This window comes from Drosophila elegans, unplaced genomic scaffold (genome assembly GCF_018152505.1).
Source record: "Drosophila elegans isolate 14027-0461.03 unplaced genomic scaffold, ASM1815250v1 contig_814, whole genome shotgun sequence".
Taxonomy (NCBI): domain Eukaryota; kingdom Metazoa; phylum Arthropoda; class Insecta; order Diptera; family Drosophilidae; genus Drosophila; species Drosophila elegans.
In genome coordinates, this window is record NW_024546167.1 from 18,458,579 (window position 1) to 18,471,877 (window position 13,299).

At 36.1% G+C, this 13,299-nt stretch overlaps 3 protein-coding genes across 4 annotated transcripts; 2 read left to right on the forward strand and 1 right to left on the reverse strand.

Moving 5' to 3' along the window:
- The first annotated feature begins 2,181 nt into the window (after positions 1–2,181).
- Positions 2,182–3,466, forward strand: LOC108147897. Of its 2 annotated transcripts, none has more exons than XM_017274658.1 (3): positions 2,182–2,347; positions 2,966–3,270; positions 3,324–3,466. In XM_017274658.1, exons 1-2 carry the CDS (start codon positions 2,240–2,242, stop codon positions 3,245–3,247), a joined length of 390 nt encoding a protein of 129 aa, XP_017130147.1. In that variant the 5' UTR covers positions 2,182–2,239; the 3' UTR covers positions 3,248–3,270; positions 3,324–3,466. The 2 variants fall into 2 exon arrangements, with proteins under 2 accessions (XP_017130147.1, XP_017130148.1); XM_017274659.1 differs by having other exon boundaries at positions 3,327–3,466.
- Positions 3,467–10,886: 7,420 nt separating this feature from the next.
- On the reverse strand, positions 10,887–11,383 carry LOC108147978. Its single transcript, XM_017274785.2, has one exon. It carries the CDS (start codon positions 11,319–11,321, stop codon positions 10,935–10,937), a length of 387 nt encoding a protein of 128 aa, XP_017130274.1. The 5' UTR covers positions 11,322–11,383; the 3' UTR covers positions 10,887–10,934.
- Positions 11,384–11,776: 393 nt separating this feature from the next.
- On the forward strand, positions 11,777–13,232 carry LOC108147977 (glucose-fructose oxidoreductase domain-containing protein 1). The gene has a single exon (XM_017274784.2). The coding sequence runs from the start codon at positions 11,883–11,885 to the stop codon at positions 13,035–13,037; it is 1,155 nt and encodes a 384-aa protein (XP_017130273.1). The 5' UTR covers positions 11,777–11,882; the 3' UTR covers positions 13,038–13,232.
- Positions 13,233–13,299: the final 67 nt, after the last annotated feature.

Genomic DNA, 13,299 nt, shown 5'->3' on the forward strand with positions numbered 1-13,299 from the left:
TTAAATAGATTAGCAACTGCAATGTTTTCAAAATATATTTATTATTATTTATAATTATGTTTGTTGTTGTTGTTTTTAAAAAGCATACATACCAATTTTATACTTTTAGTACGAAAATTTAGTTTTATATTATTTATACAAGTTTGTGGTTATCCTTTTTGTTTTTGGTCTGCGACTTTTTTAAGTGTCCTTGTGGAAGTTGCCAAGCTCTAGAGGAAGGCCTAAATATGCGCCGCTGGCTCAACATTTTGTCATAATTTCCAGCTTAGCCGCTACAAGAAGCTGGCTTCATTATAGAACAGCTTGAATCTCCCTACATAAAGTATGAAATTAAAATGCTAGCTAAAAAACCACAAAAAAATGTCAACAAGAAGTGACAGCAAAAGTTGGAAAGCGTCGACAAAAGCGGAAAATAGAAACCAGCAGTGAGCAACAATTTTTGTAGACTTGTTGGTGACTCTGGTTTGGTGTATGTTTTTTGGTGTGCATTAGGGTTTTTGGGGGTTGAGGGGGGTAATGGGTGCAGTGGGGGGAAAGCTTAGGTCACACCTGTGTCAGTGTCAGTGTGTTTGTGTTGTGTTAAAGTTGAAACTTAATGTGTACAGCTTGTCCGGGGCATTTTGCAGCCCCAAAGTCATGGTTAGTTGAACTTTTCATTGTTGGCAGGAACAGTGGCTTTGCTGTGGGAATTGTAGGTTCTAAACTTTTGGAACAGGTACAAAAGGCATACTTAATGAGTTAAAAATAATAGGATTTCAAGATGACAATGCTCTATCTAGTAAATCAACGCTGTATTCTATCAAATTTTAAATGGCAAAATATTTAGTGCTATTTAATTTTATATTTGTTGTATTGATTAAAATCTTTTAGAATATGAATTTATCCAAAAATATAAATATGACTAGATTTAAATGACTTGGAAACAAAAAAATGTCACTTGTTATAAAAATGTATCAAATAAAATAGCTGTGACTTGATGTTTACAATCAATCAGCCAAAATAAAGCATATTTAAATATATTTTGTATTTACATTAATAATTATTATTGTTAAACAAGAAATCAATAAATCAAGGTTAATAACAAACCATTATAATATTTTTTTGACTAAATTATATAGTTTTAAATATTGAACTTTTTATATGAGCCAACTTAATCTTTTCCCACCTCTCCAAACCAGTTTTATTTAAAAAATTTAAAAGTCCAACCATAAAAGTTTCCGTCCTCGGCGACCATAATAAAGTTTCTTGTTTTATACCTTCTTTTTGCTGACCGTTATTTAATTTGACATATCTGAACACCGAAACATTCCGGTGTTATTTCCTTAAGACAAATAAACTTACGCACGGAATATCCAAGAGACACAAACCAGAGGCGGCAATAAAATTCGAAAAGGTAAAAACACACGGAGAAACATCAACAAACTGGGTCGGCTCGAATATCAGATGGTTTACAGCCTTTTGTTTATTTATGATGGAACCAGGAGAACCTACCATTTCGGGGGCACCATTGCCACTCAAATTACAGGACCCACAGAAAAAATGAGATTTTCGTAACGAAATTCCCGGGCTCTGACAGGAAAAGCTTTCACCTGCAATTTACCTGGTTGCACTTGCCATAAAACGAAAATTTCATTAGGCCTACTACGCCCAAAAAAATAAGAGCATGGAAAATAATAGAGCAAAGAGTCTTTCACTACGATTAGGGCTTCCCGCCCATTTCACTTCTTTTTTTTTTTTAGTACTATACACTTGCTGTTGGCGAGTATTTGCCGTAAATTCCGAACCATTTCCATTTTGCACAAAACGTGACTGAGTTTTCCCCAAACTCGGCCCCTTTTGGCTTCCGTTTTTCCGGAACCTCCGGGCAGGGGAAACTGTAAATAAATTTTATTTTTCGGTCCGCCAGCAAAGTGCATGGAAAGGTCCGGAATCCGGATTCCCGGATACAAAAAGTGCGGGCCCGAAGCCTTAAAAACGAAACTTTATCTGCATTTAGTACATAAATAATCGAGGTCCTCGCTGCGAGGATGTTTTTTTTGGGGGGCTTTTAGCTGCACTCGGGATGAGTGGACCTTGCTAATTTGTTTTGGATTGATGGACATGCATTTTGCATAGAAGAGTTCGCCCCCCTATTAATCTAAATCTCTCAGCAGGCTTTTCATTTAAAATCCTGTGTTCTGACGTGCCTAGAATAGAATTCAATGAGAAAAAGTCTGTAAGAAATTTACTCGGGACAAAAATGAAGCGCTATGTGGATATCCATTTTAAAGAAGACTTAATGGTTATAAAGAAGAACTTTAAAATGCTTCTGGGGGCATCTGATCCTGGAAATTTAAAGAGCCTTCGGGTGTGTATACATATTTTTAACATTTTCACATGGAATTTGTGAATTTTTAGTTCTCAATTTCCATATTAATTATTATTATTTAATTTAAAGACCGTTAAATCCATAAGCCTTTGCTATACATTGTTTAATGCATATACATCATGTATTTAAGTATCTCAATCAAACAAAACAATACTCATAAAGCCTTTTTCCTACATCTTTTTTGTTTTTATAATAAATTTAATTAATATTCATGGGCTTGTATTTTCATGATTTTCATACAGACTTATTAAATACTTATAAATAATTAAATATGTAAATTGTACATGGTTTGAACAATGAATTTGTTTTTTATTAGACTTTGTTTCTGGTTAAGCAAAAACCTGCATACAAATTTCATTGAAAATTAGGAAGCTGAAAGCGGTTAATATGGCCTGAAAAGGTTTTTGTTAAGCAGAACAATTGAGAAAATATATGACTAATTTAATTTCAGAGTTGTTTTAAAAACGAACACAATTATAAAACACTTGCGGTATTTTGCATAATATTTTAAATATTGCCGGCTAATTTGTTTATGGTTTGTTTTTTTTTATCATTTTTTTTTAACACAAAACAAATCATTTGTTTATTATATTACAGGAACTAAATGACTCCGAAATGGAAGAAATAAAAGAGAACGGTAACAGAGATCCTACTTTGAACCCTTTAAACTTCAACGGCCTGTATGAAATATCTTCTGGCGCTGATTTTAATGGAAATTTTTTGGATTTTCCCGACCTGAGTCAACCGCTGCCAAATGTCTCCATTCGCGAGCAATTGCGTCTGGCGTCAGCGAACCGCGGAAAAGTCCTCGATTGGCAGCGCAATCATCAGAAACGTCTCGAGGAAATTTGGCACTCTCAATCTTGTTGGAATACATAACAAGTGAAAAACCAGGGAAAAACGTAAGTCTAGTCGAGATTAAGTGAGTTATTCTCCTGCAAATATATTTTCACAGCAGGAAGTTGCCATTTTCCCACATTGCAGACGTTGATTGATAACCTTGGATTAACCTCCTCCTCCGGTTTCAACTTATGACTAATATTGCCCTGTGTTGTGTGCCACATTGAATAAAACTTATACAACATTAGACAACTAAAAGAATTTTTTGTTTTTACTAACTTCATAAAAATTAAAGAAAACAATTTTATCTAGCTAAGTTAATCGCAGCAAATAAAATAAAAGCATACACTCTAAAATAAAATAATTTCTAAAAAGTAGGAATAAGGTTATTTAATGTTTCATTATTTTATATGATCACTTGGTCATTTTTCCAGAAATTACTCAATTTTAATATTTTGCTTAAAATAAAACAAAAATTTTAAATTTTGTATTCATAAAATGCATTTGAATCAAATATGAACTATTTTAGTCAGATAATTGTTTTAACTAATCCAGTTTCTAATCAGTAATCATTGAATTGAATTTATGGCAACCTTAATAAGTATTATAGACAAAATACAATGCCCAACTTAGTGTTATACCGAAGTTGGTTAATTGTTAACAGGTGAGTGCAAGGCGTAATTGCAATTTGTGCAGCGTCATTGGGATAATTAAGTGAGTTTTAACTTGTGCACACACAATATGCTCATGTCACATCGGCAATGGCAATGGCAATGATGTCAAATGAAAGGCAATGAAGCACTTTAAATGCAAAACTCACAATTTGCCAGACGGGCCTGCTGAAATCATTTAACGAGCTTACCAAATTGCCTTATGGAAAATGTTGGGAAAGTTGGAAAAGCGGCGGTGGGAAATGCATTTCCATTTCCACAGTCGAATGTCAGGATGTCCAGCTTGTGTCATTGATTTATGTCCAGCAGGAGTCGAGAAAGAGAGAGGATAACAACATGAATCTTCATTTGTGAATCACATTTTAAATGGCAGTCAGTTCTGTCCTGTGTGACATTCAGTCAAGTATTTGTGCGTGCAAACATAAGCACGGATTTACATATGAGGTCAAATTAATAGTTGTTCCAAAAACAGATATATAAATAAGTTAACCGAAAAGCTTTTTTATAATTATTAAATTGTATGTAAATTAATTTGACAAAATTAAGCACGGATTTATAGAAGCGGTAAAAAAAAAGTATTTCCAAAAACAAAAAAAATTTAGCATAACAGTATCCATAAAAAGTTTTTTTATTTTTTATGTACATTACCTATGTATGTACTGAAAATCCATGATAAAAATGTAATAAAATAATACATAAATTAATTTAAAGAATGTAATGTCAATAATTGGTTATTTTTCTAAATTTAATTTCATTAAAAATTTAAAGGTAGTTTTTTTTGGCTCTACTTCATTGTTCGTCCAATAATATAAATATATAAAAAATATATATATATATATATAGTTTTGATTTTTTTTTTAAATTTATCTTTACAAAATATTGCTGATTAGAATTATTATACCCTTGCAGAGGGTATTATAATTTCAGTCAGAAGTTTGCAACGCAGTGAAGGAGACGTTATCGACCCTATAAAGTATATATATTCTTGATCAGCATCACTAGTAGAGTCGATCTAGCCATGTCCGTCTGTCCGTCCGTCTGTCCGTCTGTCAGTCTGTCCGTCTGTCCGTCTGTCCGTCCGTTTATATGCAAACTAGTCTCTCAGTTTTAAAGCTATCTGCATGAAACTTTCCCAAAAGTTGTCTTTCTATTGCAGGTAGTATATAAGTCGGAACGAGCCGGATCGGACGACTATAGCATATAGCTCCCATAGGAACAATCGGAAAAATAATTGAAAAAAAATTATAACTTTGCTGTTTTTTAATTTTTTGTTTTGTTCTTCGACATAGAGCAATGGTTAAATATTTCAGAGTTATGGTTAAAATTTCATCAAAATCGGACGACTATAGCATATAGCTCCCATAGGAACAATCGGAAAAATAATTGAAAAAAATTGTAACTTTGCTGTTTTTTAATTTTTTGTTTAGTTCTTCGACATACTGCAATGGTTAAATATTTCAGAATTATGGTTAAAATTTCATCAAAATCGGACGACTATAGCATATAGCTCCCATAGGAACAATCGGAAAAATAATTGAAAAAAAATTATAACTTTGCTGTTTTTTAATTTTTTTTTAGTTCTTCGACATACAGCAATGGTTAAATATTTCAGAATTATGGTTTAAATTTCATCAAAATAGGACGACTATATCATATAGCTCCCATACAAATAATAAAAATATATAAAAGAACAATCAAATAATTAAGCTGCACATCGTCATAGCTTCAATGTTTTTAAACATATTCGCAAGTAAATCATAATTTTAATGTTTTCAAAAATATTTAATTCTTGCGATAGCTGCAAGGGTATATGAACTTCGGCTTGCCGAAGTTTGCCTTCTTTCTTGTTTTTTCTATTCTTTTGCCCATATTTGTAATTTTGCATCTCCCTTAAATTTGTTTCAATTAGTGCATTGAATCCTGACTCTTCATTCAGCTCCAGAAAAGCGAACTCCACCTTCAAGCTTAATTAAGGCAAGTGACCAGCTTTATGTGCAGCTTTATTTATATATATGTTATATAAATATATGCAAATGCAAATGCGTGTTTTTGTCTGCACTTGATGGTATTTGTGCAGGGCAACTTCATATGCAGGACGAGATCCCTGCTAATGGAATTTACCCCAGACAATCCGGAATTCATTCGACTGCGAAATTTCTTGTTTTGATATGTTTGTGAGCCTGTGTAAATGGAATTTTATAGTTGCCAGCAGAAGACACTGTATTTTGGCATAAACATTGGTTTCCGTACACTTCCTCCTTTAAACTCTCTTAATTATTTAATGGAGCTGCTGTCTTGAAGAAAATTGTTTTACAAAATGTAATCAAATTTGCCTAGTTGGAAGGCAAGTATTAAAAATTGGATTTTATTCTTACAGGGAAGGCATTTTTAAAAAAGACAAAACACATATATATACACAATTACTAAAATTTTAAGATATTTTGATATAATATTTAATTCATGAATAAGATATATTATATATAATAATAAAAGAAATTTGAATTATTTGCTTTATATTCCTTCCAAAGTAATAGTAATAGTATTAATTGAAGTTTGAATACTCAAATTCCTAGGACCTTCAAAAATTTTCATGCACCCAACTATTAAGGAAACGTCTTCATAACTGCGTGTTATTTGCTTAATAAAATTCCCCCGTCAGCAGAGTACATCCTGTGCTCCTTATACCTATCCTCATCCTTATCCAAGGCTGAGCTTTGGCTTATTGAAATGCTGAATATGGGGACCTCGACCCCCCAGATTTCACCTCCTTGAAGCCTTTCTAAACCAGCCAGCCAATCCACCCCAGGCCCACTTAAGTCATCCCCTCTTCCTGCTACAACAATGCAAATATTATTCCTTGACACCAGCTGCAGAGGAGGCGGCTTCCCAGCTGCTGTCACAGGATCCCCTTGGTTATATAAACTATATATATATATATATATTGCTGGGCACTTTTCACCCCACCCACGTGAAATATTTCCATTGCGTTGCTAATAACTTGTTGCATAACCAAAAATCCCCAATGCCTGCCATAAAGCACTTAATCAAGTTAATAAAAATTGACGGCTGGCACGCAAACAATTTGTACTTTGACTGCCAGCAGAATGATGGGGGAAATTCAGGAAATGCTTTAGATAGTCGGCACTTTTGCAATGTGCTGTTTATTTAAACTATGTGATGAATTCATTTAATTGAAGCGAGTACCATCTCATACTTCTGGCAAATCACATTGTTTATTTTTGAATTAAAATTACCTTTAAAGGAGGAAAAGCTTAGCCCGTTCTTAAAATAAAATTGTGCAGTCACAATAAATATTAATTTTTTGTCTTTGTATTTTTTTAATACTTGAATGACCCGCGACTAGAAACTAAACTTGTGATTTTCCTAAAAAGTCCATAAAAGTTTTTCAACTGCTTTAAAGTAGATCTTTAGCTACTTCATGAATGACTAGCATTATGATTTTTCTGCCAGAATCGTGACATCCGCGTGACTGCTACGACATATACTTTCCCCAACTCGTGAGTGATACGTGATTGGAAATAATTTAAGCTGCTGCGATAAACCAATTTGCGCAAATTTAAGATGAAAGAGGCGACAGACGGGCAACAGCCACGGAAACATACACATAAAATTGGAGCATTTTCACAACTGTCATTGAAATGTCAACATAAATCTACTGACATCCAGTGCCAGGTTCTCGGTCTCGTTCTTGCTCTCGTTCTCGTACTCTCTCTCACTATCTCGTCCTGCTGCTTTCGCCTTTTCCCCATTTCTCTGCCTGCCGCTTTCCCCAGCGACTTTTGCGCGCTGCGTGACGTAAATGCTGATGAATATTTCTCATCTGTTGGCTGCGGTTCTCTGGCTGAAGTAGGTGGAGAATGAGCTGCCCGCTTCCCCTGCAGTTTTGTTATGTGTCCTGGATATTCACAGATGGCTTCCAACTCATCTGCACACGGAAAAATAATAAATAATAAATAAATAATAATAAATTCTGATAGTTTTAAAATTGTTTATATAAAGATTTATTTGGTTTTATTTTAGAAAAAATTTTAAAACTTTCATTAAATATTTGCCAAGGCCAAACTAGTTTTAAAATTGTATATATAGAGAGTTCTTTTGTAGTATTTTAGAAATAATAATTTAAAATATAATAAAGTAATAATAATGCAGTCATTTAATAATTGCAAAGGAACAAAAATAATCATAAACTTAAAACAGCAGGCTGAAGTCATGTATAAATGGAATGTTTAAATAATAATACAAAATATAAATGTACGAGAAGTTTGTCTTAATTGTAACATTTTTTAAATACTATCTATAGTTTTATTTGGCAAGTGTAGAGCATAGCTAAGGAGAGAAGGCGGGCTGTGACTCCCAGCAGCGAAATGGGCTTGTCAGTTTTGATGAACTATCTTTGGCTACGCCGCTCGTCCTGTTTCGCTGCTAATGCTAATGCCTCTGACAGAGATCTATGTGCGGTCTGATTCATTCGAGTTCCATTCGCAGTCGCAGTCCCAGCTCCAGACTGACTCGTTCTTGGGGTTTCGGTTTCCAGACCTCAAGATGAGGTCACGTACAAACTACGTCGACGTTCGCTTGTTTGGCTTATTAAATGTTTAGTTGTCCTGCCTCCAATTGCAGACATTTTCGGTTTTCGCTGTCGTCCTGCCCCTGCATTTAGTATTAATCTGGCTTAAATGTGATTAATGTCCGGTTTTGCAGAGAAAGGTTACCCTCAAGAGTCATGCGGTCGGACAAAGTCTGAGATAAACTAAGCCGGGATCAGCCATGGTGATCAATATTGTCGTTAACATTCAGAATTCAATTAGGAATTTTGTGTCTGTGGGGTTTTGGCCACTTGGGTGATGTTCCTGATAAATTTTAATTGGTTTAGAGAAAGCTAGTTTGCGGCAGCTACTTAAGTCCATTAATTGTTTTCTTGCTGCTGTAGATGCTTGAATCTAGGGTGTCGAAATTGAAATTGAAAATCAATTTAATTAGGTTTAATTTGTTTTATGTACCCAGTTAGGAGATATTTAAGTTTGAATTTAGCTCTAAGGGAATTTGTAAAACATTTTAAAGAACATTTCACTTTAAATTGAGACAGTTTCAATTATAATCAAATGATTTCTACACAAATCAAAATGGAATATAAAACTAAATTTCTGGCTAATGAATCCAATCTTTTATAATTCATATTTTCATGAAATTTAAAATCATATTAAATTAAGTATTTAATGATTTAATAGTAAAATATTTGAATTAATGTGGAAAATATAACATTTTAAATTGGGTCCCTTTTGTATAGATTAAAATGTGTTCCGAAAATAGTCACATGAAATATAAATACAAATAAAATGAATTAACATCGAAGCGACGAATGTTTATAATGATTATAAAATTACAATATATTTTGTTTTTTTTTTTTTTAATGGCAACGATGGTTTAAACAAAGAATCCTCCCATTGAACCCATTCCATATTGTAACTAACACCATGGCTGTCTTAATAACTTTGCCTGGAGTAAGTTTTCCCCCGATCCGCGATTTCCCTTTTCAGGGAAACCCCCTCCGATTGCACCTTTGTTGGCGGCATAACTTAGTGGCAATATGCCCTGAGGTCACAGGGAGCAACATTCATTAGCTGTTTGCTTGAGCCGCTGGGTTTGCTTTAAAGTTGATTGTTTGCCATCAGTGCTGCTGTGCACTTTGTGGTTTAATTAAAGCCCAAGAATGGGGCTTACACACACACTATACTACTAGTTTATATGGGATGTGGGTAGTGCGGGGAGTGTGCAGAGTGCGGGGAGATGGCAGACAGGCGGCAGCTGCCTTAAACCAAATTACACTAATTGGGTTACCATATGACAGGGCAATGCGTCGACTGTGACATTTGTTTGCCATGGCTTGCCAATGCTTGCATTATGTCCGCCCACATCCTTCGCCCGGACAAACACAAACACACAACAACTCATACAAATGGCTGGTGTTGGCCTACACTCTGAATAAAACTAGAAAAAAATAACAAAATACTTATGATATTTAAAGGATTTGGCCAGCAGGCTTCACGTTTTCGCCAGTCACAACGCAAATTCTTTAGAACACTGGAATTTTCATGCCGCAATGGTGCTTTTTTTAACGGAAGTATATTGAAATCAGTTATATTAAATAATAAGTAATATAGTAAAAATTATTAAACATTCAAAAGAAACAACTTAAAAATAAAAGGAAAGTATATAAACTTAGATAAATTAAAATAATTTTTAAACAGTTTCCAAATCATAAGAATCATCGAAAATAAAAGCTTTTGGAAAATTTTTAAAAGGTCATATGTCTGTAACCAATGCAGTTTACATAAATTGAAAAATTTGAACTATGGATTGTTTCAAATTGAAATTTTTAAAATTAACTGGCTCTAGCAAATGATTTTTTCTTATAAAATTAAGTTATTTTCTAAGTGTACCATAAGCCTGGTCGTCAGTAAGTCCTTCACTCCACTGAGCGTTTGCATTCGCAGTTGCCAGCTTGTAATAAGCTGCAGAATCATTTTCCGCATGCCGGCTGCTTTGACAGCTGCAATACCACACATGGCTCAAAGGGTCGAAAAGGGGTGAAAGGGGGTGAAAGGGCATAGTGAGATGGTTTACTGGCGTAGACCACACTCGAAATGGAACCCAAACGGAATCCGACTTAGTTAATAGAGTGGACAGCAGTCTGGCCTTTAAAAGTCAGGTTAATTTAGAAAGATTACTTTATCAGTAATCCTACATTGAAAGTCAATATTACTGAATCCCACTTTTCCAGACACACATATATATACAATTGAATAAAATCCTTCTCCCAAACTATATAATCACAAACCATTGAGACCATCTCAGAAAAAAATGTAAAAACTAAGGTATATCTTTTAAATTTTTAAAGTTGTTAACTTGGTATCAGAGACATATGTGGTTTAAGACCAACTACAAATATTTAGGGATTCTTAAATCAGAACAAATTTATAATAAAATCAATTAGTCAACTTAAATTTATTAGCCGGAGAGGTAAATCTTAAACCTTATACTTCAACGGCAGGCTCCATGGCCAAGGACCTGCAGTTTCCATTTCCGATGGGGTCCATGATGTCCTCCAGCATTCTATTGAGGGATTCGGAACCCAATGTGTATTCCTGTTTGTGGACACTGCGGTTGTGCATTGCATCTATGTAAACGTGGCAGGACTTCCGCTCACTGCTGAAAATGTGCTGCAGGACACTGCTGATCTGTTCGGATCCCAGGATCTTCGGTTCCTCTGTGAACAATCCATCGATTGCCGCCGTTTCCTGCTGGCTAGAAATCCATGCAGGCGACTCCTCCTCGTTGACCGTCTTGAAAAAGCGAATCGCCTGCGCGGATGCTAAAAATCCAACTGAAAAAGAGGTCAGCCACTGGGCAATCGAATTCATCGGGTATGTGTTTGTCCTTTATTCTGATTCGAAACAGATTTTGGATAGGTTGAATTTCTTTTCGATTGCTACGATTTACATTTTTTATTAAACATTAGGGTTATGGTTTAGTGTTTCATTTGTTAAATTCAAATATTTGTAACGGCTATATTTTAAAATATTGCGCGTTAATATTGGGATTTATTCAACACTGCATTTTATTCCACCACATGGTAGACTTCGATCAATCTTGCCACCTAGTCCCAAAAGAGTATCTGTTCTCAAAATTATTGACAGTGAAGAATTCTGGATTCTTTGCAGTAAGACGAAACAAAATATCGCCGCAAAATATTCTTGTTAGTCAATAAAAAACAATTAAACTGAGCCAAAATGTTATTGCCAGATATAATAACAAATAATAATGTATATGCCCGTTCACGTTCCGATATATCGCTTACAAAGTTCCACCTCCAGCCAGCTGTTAACGCCCACAATTTGGTTGATGTGGCAACTCTGTTCGGCCACCAAATAAAAACATTACGATTTTCGCTTAAAATTTGGAGTTTTCAAACTATTTAAGCGATGCTACCGGGAGTTGGAGTCTTCGGGACCGGAGAGATAGCCAATGTCTTGGTTCCACTGCTGCGGGAGAAGGGATTCGAGGTGCGGGCCATTTGGGGCAGGACCCTGAAGGAGGCCAAAGAGACGGCGGCCACGCAGAATGTGCAATTCCATACGAACGTCATCGACGATGTCCTGCTGCGAAAGGATGTGGATCTGGTTTTCATCGTTTGCCAGCCATTTCTGCACGCGGAGATCTCGGTAAAGGCGCTGGGCATTGGCAAACATGTGGTGTGCGACAAGCCAGCGGGCTTGCACCAGCAGGATGCCCTCAAAATGGTGCGGGCCTCACAGTATTACCCCACTTTGATTTCCCTGGTCAATCATCCTCTGCGATTTCTGCCCGCCTTTACGCACATGCGAAGATGTCTACAGGAGGGGCTCATCGGGTCCATTGGCGATGTGGTTCTCATGGATGTGCGCGTCCAAATGGGCACCCTCTTCCCCGAGAAATACAATTGGATGTGTGATGCCCAAATGGGCGGTGGAGCCCTAAATCTTGTGGGTTCTGTGGTGGATTTGGTCACGTTTCTGCTGCAACAGCAGGCCATCCGAGTGCATGGAGTCCTGCGATCCTATACCAAAACCACGCCGGCCATCAATGGCATACGACAAATCACGGCTCCGGATTTCTGCAACTTTCAAATGGAACTGGCCACCGGAACGCTGGTCACTGTAGCCCTCCACAGTCACACAGTGCCTGCGAAAGCCTTCTCCCAGGAGGTGCTCATCTATGGCAGCAAGGGTCACCTTGTGGTGCGTGGCGGTGACCTCTTTGTCCTCAAGGAGGGCCAACCCAAAGAAGAGGCTGTCTACGTGGATGTTCAGGATTTGCACTTTGCCACTAACAACTCCTTGCTGCCACGTCCCTATATCAAAGGACTCTGCAAAATGGTTGGCGCTCTGAAAGAAGCCTTCGGCAGCAAGGAATCCTCGTGGGTAAAGGCACCCGTCTCCACAGCCGCCACCTTTGAGGATGGTCTCTATGTGCAGGCCGTGGTGGAGGCCATCCGGAAGTCCAACGAAACCAGACAATGGCAACGGGTCCAACTATCCACCGATAGCCCCCTGAATCACGATCAAATCATTCGATATGCACGCATGTCCACCATGTAAGGGAATCGTCGGTTTTAGGTGCAATATCTCCAGGATTCCAGTATATATTTTTATATATTTTTGTGTTTAGTCTTTAAGCGTTTCAATATGATCAAGGCTCTTAAGCCAGCATCACCTCCATCAATGTATTTAACTTATTTGTATGGCATCTGCATTTTGCAACTAATAAAATTGATTTAATTGTTAGACTGTAAATGGATTTAATTTATTAAACAAATATACATCATCTTTTGAAGCTTATATATATTTTTAATTCATATTT